Here is a 19,863-nt window from a genome sequence, read left to right on the forward strand (position 1 = left end):
TCATTTACATCTCGTCGTGTGACCAAAGTTCTGAGCAAAGTGAGAGGGTAGTGTGGAGGAGAGGGAAATACGTGCAGACAAAGCAAAATGTATTACATACTGTATGTACAGTACACAACACATACTGGGGAGCACAGTGGTTGCAACTGCGCAAATTATGCAATGATTGCAAGTTTTCACCGATCATAACCAAAATGTGACAACACAGGAGAATGGGACGTGCGCACACGAACACACACACACACACACACACACACTATCAAGGGCACAAATATTTTCAGTTGCTTCTGATATACTACGCACTCGAAACATCACGTGTCTCAGTGCTGGAGTCCAAACAAGCCCTAAATGTACAGAATATACAGTAGGCAACACATGAACTTATTCACAGCAAAGATTGGTCACTTCAGTCTGTCATATTATTACCAACACCGAAAGTAAATCATGGGTACAAAAAGCACCTTCTCCTCCAAATAGGCCGACTGCCTATAATGGAGGAGATTGAACAGTATGTTGCGAGCTGCTTTGCCTTACACCTGGACAACCCTATAATCCTCAAGCCTCTGACCACTAGCCTGTGGACATGGCCCAGGCTGCCAAATATAAACACACACACACACACACACACACACACACACACACACACACACACACAGAGGGGGGTAGAGTGGCCGGTAGAGCGGCTGGATGGGAGCCACAAGGTTCCCGGTTCGATCCCGGGCTCCCCCAGAGTTTAAGTGTGGAAGTGTCACTGAGCCAGACTCTGAATGCTCCCGATGTGCAGGCCGATGCCAACGCCGTCTCTCAATAGACTTGGCAGTCGTTAACAGGCCATCATCAGTGATTCTTAACGGCCACAGAGAGCTCTCTTCATATAGAATCTCATTGCTGCCTTTATTTATGACTGGAGGAGGCGTTCATCTATTCCCTTTCTTGTATTAATAAATAAACACACTTCAGTTTCGGAAAGCCAAAGCCTCGAAAGAGAAAACTAAGGGGGACTTTAATGTGAATAAGATAGGATTAAATATCCCCAGAGCTCCCCTATACTCTCTGGAACAAACATTCAGTTAGTTTTTGTAATTCAATGACCATTCCAGTCCAGATAGCACTGAAAAAGCAGCTAAAATCATCTGCAGCACAAGCACAGAATTACCCAGTCTCCATAACATCTACACCACTCGTATGAAAAAAGGACAACATCATGGAAGACACCAGCCATCCCGCAAATACCCTGTTCAAACCACTCCCTTCCAAAAAACGCTATCAGAGCATCAAATCTCGTACCACCCGTCTCAGTAACAGTTTTTACCCCCAGGCAGTCAGGCTGCTGAACAGCTGACCTTGAACTGTATTGCAACTGTTTTGTCACTTCACTTTTTTTGTTATTTTCTTGCACTGTAGATGTTTGTTTATGTCCTGTGTATGTAAGACTGAGAGTGCTCTGAGCTAAATAATCTTCATTGTATTTATACTCTGTATCTATCTATACACATGACAAATAAACCTGAACCTGAACCTGAGATAAGATTCAATAAGTCAATTCTCCACAACACAACAGTCTCTCTCTTGTATTTGTGTAACGTGACCCGGTCAAGTTTGACATTTGCATTTAGGAAACCTCCTCCTCTCTGTTTCAGAGAAGAGTGTTGGCCACAGAGGGGTGACCCAGTTTACATGTACACTGGAAATGCAATTTCAATTACGCCACTTTCCACCCAGTTTTCGTCGACTAAAACTAAGACGAAAAATGTTCCTCAACTACCTTTTTTCCACTGACGAAAACTAAATGGAAACTAAATGAAAACTATGAGCTATGGTGACTAAAACTAAGACAATTTCGTCAAGATATAAAAACTAAAGACTAAAAGGGACTATAGTGGACAAGAGATCCAGTATAAGTCATTTGAAAATAGCCGATCTACAAGTTGTGAGCTTGTAGATCGGCTATTTTCAGCAAGTGTAAAATCAGCCATTATACATTACGACAGCATCAAGGCCTGCGCCAAAACACATTTTAGTCGACTAAATCAACCGTAGATTTAGTCGACTAAAACTAGACTAAACACTAAGACATTCCAGGTGACTAAAATGTGACTGAAACTAAAGGAAAACCATTCAAAAGACTTTGACTAAAACTAAAATAAAAATGTGCACCACAGACACTGCATGTGCCTCTATCAGCTAGGCATGTTGCCTTCATGTCTCTTCAGACTCAGTGAGCACAGTCTCGCGATGGAGAAAGGCCGTCATAGGCAGACCTGTATCCCGAGAGAAGACAGACTATGCACCCACTGCACACTAAACGAAGTGGAAACCGAGATACACTTCCTAACCATCTGTCCATTGTACCAAGACATCAGAGACACATACTTCCCACAGATTACAACCACACACAGAGATTTTGAAAACATGACCAATGACAAAAAAACTCCCATATCTGCTGGGCGAAGTACAACAATGTGCAAACACAGCAGCAAGATTTGTGAGTTGCTGTGATAGGAGAAGGATATCAAATGGAACACAACCACCCTAAAGACTAATAATTGTGTATATTCCTGCACTATACCTGCATCGAGTTATCTTGGTACACAGAAGTTGATCTATTGAAGATTCTGACCTTCAAAGTACATAATTTTTGTTTTGATTGTATTGCTGTATTGTTGTATTGTTCTTTCTGCTTTGGCAATGTAAACGTATGTTTTCTCATGCCAATAAAGCCCTTTGAATTGAATTGAATTGTCTCTCTCTCTCCTTCATACACCTTCCTAGTCTCTCTCTCTCTCTCTCCTTCATACACCTTCCTAGTCTCTCTCTCTCTCTCTCCTTCATACACCTTCCTAGTCTCTCTCTCTCTCTCTCTGGTCTTACCCTCAGTGAAGTTGATGACTCCCAGCAGGTGCAGCAGCTTGATGGAGGCGACCACCAGCAACACGATGCCCAGAGTCTGCAAACCCTCCGTCTGCCACAGGGCGCTCAGCATGGTGCCGCCCGACCCGGACCCGTACCTGTCCACCCCACCATGGCCAGACCCAGACCCAGAACCCAACCCGGAGCTCTCCGAGCCCCCCGAGCCGGCCTCCTCGACGCCCCCCTCGGGGCCAACGCCGGCCGTGCCACCCTCCTCGCCCCCTCCTGCCGGCACGCTCCAGTTCCCCAGTGTCCACTCCACCTCCACCGCCGCGCCCAGTGACCACACGACGCAGGGGCCAGCCGCCCCGCGGCACCCTCCGCCTGCCTCCCCTCGCACACTCCCTAAATCCAGTCTGGGTTTCGGCCGGGACGGGGGACGGGTGACAGGTCAAGAAAAAGCGATGGTTATCCCGCCTCGGGTCTGCATGGGAAGATTCTGAAGTCGTAAAAATCGGAAGTCACCAAAGAATGTAAAGGAAGGAAGACTCGGTGTGGAATGAACGATGCAGGAACCTCTGGGTTCTTCCCCTTCGGACCCCTCTGGGTTCTTCCCTTCGGACCCCCTCTGGGTTCTCCCCTTCGGACCCCTCTGTTCCCCCAGAATGACACGACAAGAAGATGAAGAGAAGAGAGGAGAGGAGAGCTCATGGACATAAAGCCAGCAAGCACAAACTCTACCCTACTCTACTCTGGCTCTCTCTCTCCTATACTCACTCTGTCAGACACACAGTCTGCCTCAAAGGGAGGGGAGGGGAGAGGGAGAGAGGAGGGGGAGGGGAGGGGAGGGGAGAGGGAGGGTGAGGGGAGGAGAGTGGAGAGGGAGAGGGAGAGGGAGAGGGAGAGGGGAGGGGAAGGGAGGGGAGGGGAGGAAGGGGAGGAAGGGAGGGGAGAAGGGGAGGGGAGGAGGGGAGGGGACGAAGCAGGGAAGAGGGAGTTGAAGCGCTATAGAAGATACTGTACAAAATAGAACACTGAAGAGTGACGATATGTTACATTAAATATGTTTGGTTAGCCTACTGTACATGTAGACTAGACACTAGTGCTGATCAAGTATATTGATCACACAGGCACTTAATTTAAACTTTACTTTACTCAATTCCACTATGCAGCACAATATATTATGTAAAGCGCTTTGGATAAAAGTGCTATTATGAATGCACCATTTTTATACTGTACAATAATATGTCGTCTCTCAATCTCTATCCAAAATATTGAGTTGTCTTTAAAGGAGTGTCTCAAAGAAAGAAAGAATGACAGACACTTAGGTTTACGTGATCTGTGTTAAGAGTGAACATAGCACCACCTACTGGCCCTATGGGGATAGTTATAGCTAAAAAGCCTTAATCATATACTGGTACCACCATTCATGAGTCCTTATCATGGGATCTTAACACCAGTCTCATAATAGGTAAATCACACCAGCGTCTCTATTTCTTGCGGCAGCTTAAGAAGTTTTAAAGTCAGCCAAGCAGCCATGACTCACTTCTACAGGGCCACTATTGAAAGTGTTCTCACCTTCTCCATGCTTGTCTGGTTTGGTCACACAACCTCTCAAGACAAATCAAAGCTGGAAAGAGTAGTACGTCACGCATCAAAAAAACATAGGATGCAGCCTCCCTACACTTTCCTCACTCTATTCCACCAGAATAATTAGGAAGGCAAATAAAATCATTGCAGACAAAACTCCCATCCTGCACATCACCTCTTCAATCTCCTCCCATCAGGCAGGAGATATAGAAGTATCCAGAGCTCTACATGTCGCTTCAGGGATATCTGCTGGGCGAAGTACAACAATGTGCAAACACAGCAGCAAGATTTGTGAGTTGCTGTGATAGGAGAAGGATATCAAATGGAACACAACCACCCTAAAGACTAATAATTGTGTATATTCCTGCACTATACCTGCATCGAGTTATCTTGGTACACAGAAGTTGATCTATTGAAGATTCTGACCTTCAAAGTACATAATTTTTGTTTTGATTGTATTGCTGTATTGTTGTATTGTTCTTTCTGCTTTGGCAATGTAAACGTATGTTTTCTCATGCCAATAAAGCCCTTTGAATTGAATTGAATTGTCTCTCTCTCTCCTTCATACACCTTCCTAGTCTCTCTCTCTCTCTCTCACTTAATTTAAACTTTACTTTACTCAATTCCACTATGCAGCACAATATATTATGTAAAGCGCTTTGGATAAAAGTGCTATTATGAATGCACCATTTTTATACTGTACAATAATATGTCGTCTCTCAATCTCTATCCAAAATATTGAGTTGTCTTTAAAGGAGTGTCTCAAAGAAAGAAAGAATGACAGACACTTAGGTTTACGTGATCTGTGTTAAGAGTGAACATAGCACCACCTACTGGCCCTATGGGGATAGTTATAGCTAAAAAGCCTTAATCATATACTGGTACCACCATTCATGAGTCCTTATCATGGGATCTTAACACCAGTCTCATAATAGGTAAATCACACCAGCGTCTCTATTTCTTGCGGCAGCTTAAGAAGTTTTAAAGTCAGCCAAGCAGCCATGACTCACTTCTACAGGGCCACTATTGAAAGTGTTCTCACCTTCTCCATGCTTGTCTGGTTTGGTCACACAACCTCTCAAGACAAATCAAAGCTGGAAAGAGTAGTACGTCACGCATCAAAAAAACATAGGATGCAGCCTCCCTACACTTTCCTCACTCTATTCCACCAGAATAATTAGGAAGGCAAATAAAATCATTGCAGACAAAACTCCCATCCTGCACATCACCTCTTCAATCTCCTCCCATCAGGCAGGAGATATAGAAGTATCCAGAGCTCTACATGTCGCTTCAGGGATAGCACTTACCCCGTAGCCATTAGACATCTGAACTCGTAGAAATATGCATAATATAGCACTTTAAAAAACTGAATGTATTTGCCTATGCTGCTGGTTTTTGTATTGTATTGTCCTTCTTGTTTGTGTATCTATGGTTGTCTGTATATGTTGAGTATGAAGTTTCTATGAACCAAGACAAATTCCTACCAACTTGTTGACATGGCAAATAAATTATTGAATCTTGTAAAGTCCACTGAACTCTCAAGGTAGATTCTACTGGACACCCAGATTGGAACGAAGGTGGTTGAGAGGCATTTAAAAAACACACAATGTAGAATGTGGGGTAGCTTGATGTGGCATCTGGCGTTCTATTTTATTTCATTTTATTTATGGGAACTAATCAATGATTTAACAATTGGCATAACCGACGCAAACGAAACCCAACACATGATCTGAAACATGACAGTGTAGGCGATACGGGATCGGGACTGAATTCAGCATTAATCAAAATGCTCCAATGATAATAAATGATTCAATACCTATGAGGGCTTTGCATTTCATCAAAGGGAGAAAAAACTTTGTGAGTTCTGAAGGAAAAATTGTCCCCAGCAAACATTAATTTACATTTAATCCGTCTGTTTCAGTTCCAATCTGGACAACATCAATACTGTATGTTCCTCTTTCCAACATGCATAATGTATAGTAGCATGTGGGTTTAAAAAGGACAGCAGAATCATCCCAGTTCATCTACTGTACCGTTGGCTCTGTGAGGGATAATTAGCATGGATGACGTGCACTGCTCATACAACAAATATATGTAAAAAAAAAAAACATTAAAAAAAACACGCTGAATATCAAATGTGTGTGTGTGAAATCAGCAGTGGAGGGAAAAGTAGTGTTTCACTGAAGTTACACTATAGATACAATAGAATAACCACACACACACACACACACACACACACACACACACACACACACACACACACACACACACACACACACACACACACACACACACACACACACACACACACACACACACACACACACACACACACACACACACACACACACACAATAGAGAACACTTCTCAGTTTAACTAGTTTTAAACAAGAGGCATGTTGTGCACATCCAGTCCCTCGGCTGGTGCTGGACAAAGGCATCAAAAATAGCATACAAGCCTCAAATGTGATGCATTGTGAGCTTGTAGATCAGCTATTTTCAAACTGACTAACAAACATTTGGGTTTTAATTATCTACAAAAACGTTACTTGTAACTAAAGTTTTCCAATTTTCCAGTAATTAGTAGTAGAGCTAAAAGCCAAAATGTACCTCTAAGATGTAGTGGAGTACTAGACACATCATCATGCATTGTAAATAATACTCTTAGTAAAGTAAAAGTACCTCGGTACCTCAATTGTACATGAGTTACTTTCTACCACTAGAAACCAGCCTCCAAGTGCATCTTTGTGTCCTTAGATAGAAGATGACAAATCTACTAAAACACTTCAAATTATTACAATTAAAAAAAACAAAGTATAATAGATAATTTACAGGGATATAAGGCCAACTTTAGAGGTGCCTTGTTGGCCCATTTATCGTGTGTGTGTGTGTGTGTGTGTGTGTGTGTGTGTGTGTGTGTGTGTGTGTGTGTGTGTGTGTGTGTGTGTGTGTGTGTGTGTGTGTGTGTGTGTGTGTGTGTGTGTGTGTGTGTGTGTGTGTCTCTCCACAGTGCGCTGATCTTATCCAGTGTGTTTCTTTCATAAAGTTGGCCAAGTAATAATACATTAGATTAAACTTTAGCTTTAGTCTACAGACAGAAAGTATCCTGCAAGGTCTCAACTGACCTCAAGGTTCAAGGTTGTCTTTATTTGTCTCCCTTGGGATAAATGTGTCTTGGAGACAGAGTCACGGCTGCATACAGATACCAGACACGTTCACATACGAAAAGGAAGAACACCATGAAACACCCACATACACAAAACGTGTCCACGTTTAGAGTGGTGTCAGTCTAACATGAGACATGCCCATGAGGTAAGATGTGTTCCTCAGCACACTATGTTTTCAACAAGAGTCTGTATGTTTACTGTGATACTGTGATGAATATTAGTTATTCTAAACATGCTAAATGTACCAACATGAAGTGGTGTGATGTTTTGTACATGCTTTCAATTAGTTATCTTGCCATACAAAACTGTAAACTGTTTATAAAAAAACACATGCACATGGAGCTCCTTTTGCCCAACATCAGGGATCTCCATATTTAGGTCTACAATTGAGTAAAATGTATTATTAAGGCATTCCCAACTTGAATTCCTGACTTGCAATATGTTAGGCCTGTGCCGAAAGGTCTATTTTGCTTTCGCTGTGGATTTAAACAATACCAGACTTTAAATACTAAAAAGTATAAATGTGACTTTTACAGCCGAGAGTTTCACCTTGAATCACCTTATCCTTCAGAGTGAAATGGCAAAACTTTCACAAAAAAAAAGCTTATTCCCCACTACAGTACATGATGATGCAATCCTGTGATGTGATTACCATCTCTGAACTTTCCAGACGGCAACAATACAATCAGTGGCAGCTGAGCTTATCCCCCCCAGATCACAACGTGCCACTGTGTCTCTGCAGCACCATAAAAAGCCTCCACGCCCCTCGCCCTCCATAACCCATTCTGACCTGAGATCAGATTCTAATAAAATGTCTTCTATACATCCTGACAGTTGTCTGAAAAAGCTGATGTTTCTATGTCAGTCGTTCGTAGCGCGCCACTCGGTGGCACGCTATGAGCTTGTAGGTCTGCTATTTTTGAAAAATCGTGAAAATGTGCCTCAAATCTTTGAATATATTTCAGTTTTTTAACTAAAATCTTTGCTACTGGGAGGGTCCCTGCGGAACAACATTTTCAGATGGGGGTCGGCGGCATATTTCACATAATTTTTGGGAGTCCTTTGACATGAAATATTGAGAACCACTGATATAGAAACATGAGGTTTTTCAGAAAAAATACATTTAAAAAAAGACGTTTTATCAATGTCAATCGCAGCCAGTATATAAGTTCTCTGAAAAAGCTATGTTTCTATGTCAGTCGTTCTTCGATTCTTCAAAAAATAGCAAGACCTACAAGCTCGTAGCGCGCCACTCGGTGGCGCGCTACGAGCTTGTAGATCTGCTATTTTTCAATAGCTATAAAGCATAACATAATGCTATAACACCAAAAGGGGGTTCCCATCCAAAATGGGATAATCTCTAGACTCTAGCAGGGGGGTGCCTTCAACCATGAGACAATGTCTGAAATGTCAGGCTGTCGAATCGATGCAGCCCATGTCTCTATTCCACAAGTCCCTGTTGCTTATCAGCGTGATGGAGAGGGATAATCCTGAGTGACAATTTAACCCCGGTGTCCTTTTTTTGTTCATCTGCCTCTGACGACTATTTAGACATTGATTTTTGGGGGAGAGATTACATGTCTCTGCTGTTCGGGGGAGGAAACCTCATAACTCCAAAATGTTGGATTTTTCAGGAAATGAAAAAAATATAAAAATTTCAGGAAATTAAGAAAGCCATATATTTTTAAAAACAAAGTTATACAGCCTCATCAAAGTTGGTGTTGTAACTTTATATGTGACCAGATTTGACTGAGAGACTGCAATCTCGCAAATTCCAGCTTTTCAAATAAATGCCCAAACATGTAGCTAGGTGTAATGTTAGAGACCACAGAAGTGAACCTTTCAAGCCTGTTTTCTCAACTCGCTGTTTTCTGCAAGATATTACTCTATAAGCCATATCTCCAAAACTGGTGGATCAAACTGAACAACCAATATGTCCTGTTTGAAGCTATGATTCCCTGCTTTCATATGACATGAAAAAACGAAAATTCCAAAAAATCCAATGGCAGTCCCTCAGTCAAATTTAGTCACATATGTTGTCAATTACTTCCACTAGAATTTCGGCCCCCTTCGGGGGCCTCATCCCAGTGTCGTTGCAGCGCAATATGGGAAGAAAGAAATAGCGGGAGGTGACAGACTCCACTTCATGTTTCAGCTGTGTTTTTAAACTCAGTAGTGTGCCCTGCACACAGCGCACACTCGCAATTGCAGCTGGAGGGCGACGCGACACACACACACGCCAACACACACACACAGAGCGATGTGTGGATAAATCACTGAGATTTGGGAAATGTGTTCTGAATGGGCCTGAATATATGTGTGTAGGCTGCAACAATGATTTCATAAAGTGTAGTTTAGTTTGAACAGGCAACTAATGTAGTGATAGATTAATTGAATGGGCCTGAATAGATAGATAGATTTCTTTATTTTTGTGTCATGCACCAAAGGCGGCCAGCCCACATGGGCTTACAGGACACACCATATCATTGCATTCAATATTGCATTGTGTACAATAAACAGATATGTTTTGTTGATATTCCCTTTTTTTTTTACACAAACAAAAGATTCCACTTCATGTTTCAGCTGTGTTTTTAAACTCAGTAGTGTGCCCTGCACACAGCGCACACTCGCAATTGCAGCTGGAGGGCGACGCGACACACACACACACACACACACACACACAGAGCGATGTGTGGATAAATCACTGAGATTTGGGAAATGCGCACGCAAGCACAGAATGCACGGCGTTACAGGATTGTATAGGTCACCAGTTTTGGTGTGACACACACGGCTTCCACATTTAGCTTCATACTGGGTGAAAGTGTCGTTATATAGGCGAGTAATAATTGCGGCTGGAGGGCGACGCGACAGCGACACACACACACACACACACAGGGCGATGTAGTAAATATAGGCGAGTATTAATAATGTGCATGGATAGTGCGTGAGTTTGGGTTCAAATCTGCGCACACTCGCAATTGCAGCTGGAGGGCGACGCGCCACACACACACACACACACACACAGGATGTGATTTGGGAAAAGCACTGAAAGAACAAACGATGCACGGGCGTGCAAGCGATTAAGCACGCACAGGCAAATGTTTACACACACACACACACACACACACACACACACACACACACGATGTGATTTGGGAAAAGCACAGAAAGAACAAACGATGCACGGGCGTGCAAATGATTAAGCACGCACAGAAGCACGCACAGGCAAATGTTTGGAGAAGCTGAGAAGCACACGCATGGAACATGCTGTGATTAGAGACTGACACGGGAGTGGATTTCCACTCCTGTCGTGTCCCACTCCCACAGAAAAAATCCTGTCCTGTCCCAATCAGGTTCAGGTTCAGGTTTATTTGTCATTTGTATAAATACAGAGTATACATACAATGAAATTTGTTTTGCTCAGAGCACTCTCAATCTTACATACACAGGACAACAAAAAGACGAAAAACAGGAAAAGAAAGTGCAAGTGAAATGAAGTGCAATACAGTTCGAGGTCAGCTGTTCAGCAGCCTGACTGCCTGGGGGTAAAAACTGTTACTGAGACGGGTGGTACGAGATTTGATGCTCCTGGACCAATGTAAAAATAAAATTCCTGTCCTGTCCCACTCCTGTAGAATGACTCCTGATCCCATCCCGCTCCCACTCGAGATGACTCCCACTCCCATCCCGCTCCTGCTTTTTTTTTTTTTTTTAAATACCGCATTGTGCCGATTATAGACCACTCCAATAATAAGATGACCCCCATTTTTAAAGACTAATTAGTGAAAAAAGTACATTGAAATTCAATTAGTCTAGTCCCCGTCCCCGATAACAAAATAAATAGTCTTATATTCAGCACAATATGGTAAGTTAGTCATTAAGGCAATGGATGGCGTTCTTTTTTTTTTTAAGAATATTGTTTCATGCCATTAAACAATGTGGCACCAGGAACAGTTAACGTGGTAAATGTAATGTTATATTATATATATACCATACGGCATATAATTCCTTAATCCAGTGTAAACAACAATCTTCAAAGGCCCCAACACATAATACCATACCATACCTTGCTATGGTGGAATGTATGTCAGTTAAAAAACAAAACATTGGTCAGTCACACCACGCCTATGGTAACAGTACCTTAGTTGAATAAACCCAAACATGGTATTTAATGTTTTATTTTATTAAGACATTGTTTCCTTCTCTCAGTCCCTGTCGCAGGGTAAACAAAACGTCATATAGCACATGGCTAATTGTACCGTGCCAGGGAGGAGGAGGAGGAGGCGGAGCGGCTGTAACTTTCTCCAGGCCAATAATGGATTTAATCATTCCAAAAAGGTCTCTCCATTCATTGCTACGGTCGACATGCTCGTCTCACTGTAACTCGCTTTTAGTTTTGACTAACGCAAGCGCAAAGCAAAGCTACTGCTGCGCTGTGCAGAAGAGCCATTTAAGTTGAAGTGAATGCGCAAGATGTGCGACATTGAGGGGGCAGAAAACTGAGCGCTCGAGCACTGTTCATGCAGCCTGGAGTTCAGAGGAGTGGGACTATAGCTGGAGTTTGATAGTTGAGATTGTAGAGCTTGTAGATCTGTCTGTTTTTGCAGCTCCGGTGTCAGGGTAACAATAAGAAATTATAGGCAGAGATGAAGTGAAGTTGAACAGCCAAGCAGCAGCAAGCTACGCTACGCTAAGCTAAGCTAACATCACCACCACCATGGCTGGTGTTGTGTTAGCTTAGCAGCGAAGCCTTAGCTTCTTGCAATGCCATAGCGTTCTCACTGCGGTCTCACGGTTATGTGGGCTGCTGCTTGGAGAGGAGAGGGGTTTCTACAGGCGGCTCAGCGGCTGCTATGACCGTCCGGTACAGTGGGTCGGTCACACACAGCACAGAGGAGCAGTGAAAGGGGGAGGAGGCTCTGTGCTGGTGGAGAGTTTGGCAAACATGACGATTTTGACGTCACAGAAAGTTGTCCCATGGGATCGTGTGGTGATGTAAAACAATATTTATAGAGTAATTAAGAAATTTCTTTCAATTAAATGTAGCCTATATGTATTCTGGGAGTGTGCCGAATTTATTTTGCATATAGAGATGTGTGGTAAAAGTGTGGTTCGGTCGGAGAAAGCTGTTGGATAAACGGCCACTGTGCTTATGTACCCCTGTCTATTAGGGTAGCAGGATGAGAGGGGGAGAGGTGGTGGAGTTAGTTGCTCTAGCAGACAGTTTGAGAGGGGGGAGAGGTGGTGGAGTTAGTTGCTCTAGCAGACAGTTTGAGAGAGGGGAGAGGTGGTGGAGTTAGTTGCTCTAGCAGACAGTTTGAGAGAGGGGAGAGGTGGTGGAGTTAGTTGCTCTAGCAGACAGTTTGAGAGGGGGGAGAGGTGGTGGAGTTAGTTGCTCTAGCAGACAGTTTGAGAGAGGGGAGAGGTGGTGGAGTTAGTTGCTCTAGCAGACAGTTTGAGAGGGGGGAGAGGTGGTGGAGTTAGTTGCTCTAGCAGACAGTTTGAGAGAGGGGAGAGGTGGTGGAGTTAGTTGCTCTAGCAGACAGTTTGAGAGGGGGGAGAGGTGGTGGAGTTAGTTGCTCTAGCAGACAGTTTGAGAGAGGGGAGAGGTGGTGGAGTTAGTTGCTCTAGCAGACAGTTTGAGAGGGGGGAGAGGTGGTGGAGTTAGTTGCTCTAGCAGACAGTTTGAGAGGGGGGAGAGGTGGTGGAGTTAGTTGCTCTAGCAGACAGTTTGAGAGGGGGGAGAGGTGGTGGAGTTAGTTGCTCTAGCAGACAGTTTGAGAGGGGGGAGAGGTGGTGGAGTTAGTTGCTCTATCAGACAGTTTGAGAGAGGGGGAGAGGTGGTGGAGTTAGTTGCTTTAGCAGACAGTTTGAGAGGGGGGAGAGGTGGTGGAGTTAGTTGCTCTAGCAGACAGTTTGAGAGGGGGAGAGGTGGTGGAGTTAGTTGCTCTAGCAGACAGTTTGAGGGGGGGAGAGGTGGTGGAGTTAGTTGCTCTAGCAGACAGTTTGAGAGAGAGGGAGAGGTGGTGGAGTTAGTTGCTTTAGCAGACAGTTTGAGAGGGGGGAGAGGTGGTGGAGTTAGTTGCTTTATAGCAGACAGTTAAGAGGTTTTGTCCAAAGCACTTTTTTACTACTTTCCATTGGTTAGATATTTTCTAAACAACACAGACGTGAAGGGAGTTCAATAGCACTGATTTATGCCAAAATATTAAAAATAGAGTTATGATGGTTCCTCCCAACAGCAACGATAATACTTCTCTCTCAACCTGCCACCATCTTTCTCCCTCCCTCCCTCCTCTGCACAGCAGTCACAAGGGGAGGATCTGACCGGACACAACCTCGTCTGGGATGTCTGGACAGAACACAACAGAGCCAGTAGCAGAGGTCACTGAAGTCTGGACAGAGCAACACAAAGCCCGTAGCAGAGGTCACTGAAGGCTGGACAGAGCAACACAGAGCCAGTAGCAGAGGTCACTGAAGTCTGGACAGAGCAACACAAAGCCCGTAGCAGAGGTCACTGACGTCTCCGTTTAGCATGGCCATTTTCCAGACACAAATCATAGCTTGTGTACACGTCAGAGTCAGACCTACAGTAAATGGTGACCGTGGGCCTCGTAAACATCATCTGTAAAGTACAGTAACACGTGAACCTAACCCTTCCACTGCTGGCCTGCTCGCTTTGCCTAAAAAGAAATGGCAACTAAAAAATACGGGGAAGCAGCTTTTTGCTTCTACGGGCCGACGGCATGGAACAAGCTCCCACTGTACCTTCGTCAGACAGCCTCTGTAGACATTTTTAACTTCTACAACATTGCTTTTAATTGATCTTTTATTTTTTGTTATTCATGTCCTCACTGTATTGCATTACTGCTTGTTTTTTTAATGTTTATGCCTTGCTTTTCTTTTTTTCTCCATTGCTCTGTAAAGCACTCTGTAAAGCTGCATTTCATGTCATGAAAGGTGCTATACAAATAAAGTTTTATTATTATTATTATTATTATTATACAGTATATGGATTCATAGTCTGTCAAACCCATCATATCTAGGACAGATTGTTCTCAAAAAGTAAATCTGATTTTAAACTAAGTTAAATATGACAGGTGGGCAGGCAATTAAAACTGTTTATGTGTGTAACCGTAGACCTACCCATACTTTTGAGATTATTATTTTCCAGCTGCTATAAGCAATAATGTCAATTTGAATGACATTTTTATTTTGTAGGTATTCAGACAGCCAGCAATGGGTAGAACGCTCCCAAAAAAGATTTCGTTTCTGTGACACATCTAGGGGCCACAATCTGCATTCAAAGATTGTCCTAGAAGCTTTGTCATTGGTCGATTTGCCTGTCTGCTTCCTGATTGGTTAGTCACTGCGACCGGGGTTTTTTCCCAGACCAATGACAAAGCTTCTAGGAACATCTTTGAATGCAGATTTCTTCCCAGTTTTTCCCATTGATGGCTGTCTGAATACCAAAAAATAAATAAAATAAAAAAGGTCATTAAAATGTTGACATATAATTGCTTATAGCAGCTTTAAGTCAAGTGTATTCATCAAAATACTAAAAACAGCCCCTGGAGAACGAATTTATGTTAACTCCTGAACAGCTGTCATCTTTCCTTATACGATTATGGGAGTAGAAAATTACAAGATATTGCACCGTACATTGAAATGTGTAAACCATCAATCAAAGATGACGCCTATACCTGTAGGCAGAAGATGGGCAAATAATAGTCAGAGATGCGCTCGCACGGCTGTTTACGGATCAGCCTGGCTATACAGTACAGTACCGTACGTACGGTTGGGTGATGCAATCAGGTGACACCTTAGGGAAGGCACTCAGGCATGCAGAACAGTATCGCGGTTCTGCGTTTGCGTATTGGGGCGGCACACTAAAACGAACCTGTCAAACTTTGCAGACACAGAGTAGAGTGCCTGGGTGAAGTGGGAAGCAATTATGAGTTCTGAACCAAGGTGACCCTCGGTGAAGCTGAATGCGCAAATCACTATTGGACTGATTCAACTCAACTCAACTCAAACTTTATTCATCTCATTTTGGATCTGGAACCCCTTATTATGTTACGCTTTAGCTATTGAAAAATAGCAGATCTACAAGCTCATTGTCCAATGAACTGATAACCACAACCACAACACATGAACCCTCCTTGTCCAATGAACTGAGAACTATACAAGTGTGACCTTAAAAGCCTTGTAAACTGCCTAAACAAGTGAGATGGGCGTCAGCTGGCACGGAGCAAGAAGGGACAGGAGCAAATGGAGGGGAATCGTCTCCCCATATGTTCCAATATGAGCGAGAGATACTAAGTAAGTCCAAGTAAGAGAAGGCATTGGGTGCTGCTGGCTAATGGCTATTTTCACATTTTCATGACATTTTATACAGAGCCCTGGGGGTCCCCGGTCAGGTATTATAGGGTATGGAATAACATAAATCAGAGGTACGTTACAACGTTATACATTGTGGTTCAAGGTAAATGGACTTCACTGATGGACACTGACGCACGTTGAAGGACGTTTGAGAACACCACTGTGAAAGGTTTAAATCAGTGGATGGAATTATCTGCAAGTGGACGCCGGTGTCACAAAGCTACGGGCAAGGTGCAGCAAACAGATAACATTGATGTCCCTTTTCCTTCCTTCCTCCTTAACCCATTCTGAACGGGAACCCATGTTGGTGTTATAGCATCATGTTATGCTTTAGCTATTGAGAAATAGCAGATCTACAAGCTCATAGCGCGCCACCGAGTGGCGCGCTACGAGCTTGTAGGTCTGCTATTTTTTGAAAAATCGAAAGAACGACTGACATTTTTTTAATCTGATCTCGGGTCAGAATGGGTTAATCAGACCAGTGTGTGTCCAGTGGAAACCTCGTATGAATCTGATCTCAGGTCAGAATGGGTTAAAGGCATATTAGCAGCAGCGCAGCCCTTACTGTATCTGAGCCATCGCAACGGAACGGACACATTTTGTACAGTACAGCCCAGCTGCCTGTCAGACGTCGTTAGTCTTATCTGTCTGAAGGGCCAGGTCTTGTACAGTGTGATTTACACTGTTATATCCTTCAACTGAGAAGTGCCAGGCGAGTTCAACTCTGCATGTTGTGAAGGTCAATTAAGTCTATAATTTTTGCAGGGAAAGTGAAAGCAGGCAGACAGAGGGGCGAGGGGAATTAACCCATTTAGACCTTGTGTCAGTCGTTCAAGTATTTTCATGTCAAGGACCCACCAAAAATATATGTAATTGGCCGCCGACCCCCCCATCTGAAAATATGTTGTTCCAGGGACCCCCTCCCCAGAAGCAAAGATTTTAGTTAAAAAGCGTTCGCTCTAAAAGAATATACCTTCAAAGATTTGCGCCGCATTGTCACAATTCTTCAAAAAATCGCAGATCTACAAGCTCGTAGCACGGCACTCAGTGCCGCACTATGACCTTGTAGATCTGCTATTTTTCAATAGCTAAAGTATAACATAATGCTATAAACACCAGAAGGATTCCCACCCAGAATGGGCTAAATGATGGCAGATGAAGCGATGATGGCTGGAGCCACCGGCCACGGTGTGAGAAATTACGGGCAGAGTTCACCTCCATGAAACAGAGGAGAGGCGTCACAGAGTGTGACTGGGACATCTGTGTGGGTTGGTGTTGGTGTGTGCGTTCGTCTTAAATGGTAAATGGTGCATTTATATACCAGCCTTTATCCAAGGCGCTTTACATAGACTGTGCATTACATTCACCCATTCACACACACATTCATACACCTTTACATAGATTGTGCATTACGTTCACCCATTCATTCACACACACATTCACACACCAATGGCGGCAGAAACCATGCAAGGCACCAACCAGCACATCAGGAGCAATTAGGGGTTCAGAGTCTTTGCTCAAGGACACTTCGACACTAACTCTGGGGGAGCCCACAGGGATCGAACTGGGAACCTCACGGTTGCCATCCGGCCACTCTACCCCCTGAGCCACCGCCGCCCATCTTATAAAGGATAAATGCGTATAGTTAGTCAGAGTTATAGGCTTTGTATTTTACAAATTAACGTAAGCGAAGATGTACAGTGCTCCTATTTATTGACTATCAAAACACATCTGCAAATAATCCACAGACACCTTCAGGGTGGAGACTGTTTTCCATCCATCTCTCGATCATTACAATCTCCATTGGGTACTGCTCTATTTTTTTACTTGACTATAATGCGAGAGAGAGAGAGAGCGAGAGCGAGAGAGAGAGAGAAATAAACCAGGTCAGATCATGTTGATTATCTCAATTATATCCTTCAATCAAAAAAGAATACAAACATTTACTCTTCACTCTCCAGGCTTTGGGGAGATATCATTCCATATGCAGGTCATTTGCCAGTGGGCAGGAAAATAATAAGGAAAGATCAATTACTTTCACTCTCAAACGCAGAGACAAACATGTATACAGTAAACTAAATTGGCTCCTTTACACTCTGAGCTAACTGGGCTCAGTCAGTCAGTCAGTCAGACAGACAGACAGACAGACAGACAGTCAGTCAGTCAGTCAGTCAGACAGACTTCTAGAGGACTGGAACTCTGCAGTATAAAGTGAGCTATAAATGCATATCAAACAAAGGGACCTTGAAATTAAAGAGGTTGAGAATCACTGACATGCACCGTAATTGTATGTGTGGCATAAATTTAAATATAAAGCCTCGCACATAAAGATGTCTAGCACTTTAGGTGTTGGCGGGTAACAGACAATTAAACCTTCAGGTTAGAATCATTAATCACCGTGCAAAATGGCAGCTGTGTACCCTGAGGCTGCACAGCAGGACAATACTGTACACATCATAACGTCAGTGATTTATCTGCTCTCGTCAGCCCACATTACCACTCAAGCGAGCGTTGTACATAAGTGCCCATTTCAGTTTAATAGCTCACGGGGGGACAGTTACATCCATCTGTGGGCTAGATGGATGCGACGATGCGACGTTTAAAGCAAGTGGTTCGCAAAGTGGGGTCCGGGGACCCCCCCAGGGGTCCTTGAGGGAGTTCCAGGGGGTCCCCAGATAAATTATACGTTTGGAACCAAATGGACCCTCATGGGTCTGTAACTCTGAGAGTTACAGACCCCTCCGTTTTGGTTCCATTTGTACACTCTGAGTTAAACTTTATTTTTTATTTATTTTTATTACAATATAAATATATCTCCAAAACTGGTGGGTCAAACTGAACAACCAATGTCAATTTGAAGCTATGATTCCCTGCTTTCATAATGAAATATATATATTATTTTTTTAATCTTCCAAATCTTGACAGTTTTCTGAAAAAATATGTCAGTGGTTCTCAAACTATTTCATGTCAAGGACCTCAAACATTATTATGTAAATGGTCACCCCATCTGAAACTATGTTGTTCCAGGGACCACCCCCCCCCCCCCCCCGAAGCAAACATTTGAGTTAAAAACACTTATAATAATAAATGTATTCAAAGATTTGCACACAATTTTCATTTTTGCACAGAGCTTGTAGATCCGCTATTTTTCGACAGCTAGAGTTTAAAATAATGGTTAAACGCTAAAGCGTTTGTTGTGTTCCCGTCCTAAACGGGTTAATTCCATGTCAAGCTCTGTGGCACAACAATAGCTACACTGATATACTGTATATTATACTGTATATTATACCTGGCTGATCCTCCCCGCAGTTATCAAGGACGCCAATAAATCTAGTTTTATTATTGCTGAGCAACAACTGACTTTCAACGTGATAACTGCTCCATGAAGTGCAAGTTAACCCATTTAGGCCTGACGTCAACATTTAAAAAAAAAGTTTTCTAAATCCTGACAGTTTTCAGAAAAACCCATGTTTCTATGTCAGTGGTGCTCAACCTTTTTCATGTCAACCCCCAGAATGATCTGTATTTCAGCTATCTGAAAATATGTTGTTCCAGGGACGATTTAAAAAGAATAGCAGACCTATACAAGCTCGTAGCGTGGCACCGGCAGCTTGTAGAAGTATAAGATAATGCTTAAAACACCAAAAGGGGTTCCCGTTTTGAATGGGTTAAAACATCGGAATGAATGTGTGTAAATCAATAAGGGTTTCACCCTCCAATCCATTGTATTTATTTATATACGGTAAAATGTACTAAATCATTCTGACTGAACGGTGGGATTTAATACATTAGAAAGCAACATAAAACCCAGAGTGAGCAATGTTTGCGCTACTCTACGCCCAATTGAAGTGGACTCTCAGAACCAGACTTTTTT

The 19,863-nt window shown here is 43.2% G+C and overlaps 1 protein-coding gene across 1 annotated transcript in view; it reads right to left on the reverse strand.

Annotated features, from left to right (window-relative positions):
- The window catches only part of kcnip4a (potassium voltage-gated channel interacting protein 4a), a 48,674-nt gene extending 45,671 nt beyond the window's left edge, over positions 1-3,003 (reverse strand). Inside the window, exon 1 of the mRNA XM_080792471.1 lies at positions 2,872-3,003. Coding sequence (XP_080648597.1) covers positions 2,872-2,983 — 112 coding nt within the window. The 5' untranslated portion in view covers positions 2,984-3,003. The remainder of the gene's footprint in view (positions 1-2,871) is intronic.
- Between the last annotated feature and the right edge of the window lie 16,860 nt (positions 3,004-19,863).

Source organism: Protomyctophum bolini (assembly GCF_963924005.1).
Source record: "Protomyctophum bolini genome assembly, chromosome: 20".
Lineage (NCBI taxonomy): Eukaryota > Metazoa > Chordata > Actinopteri > Myctophiformes > Myctophidae > Protomyctophum > Protomyctophum bolini.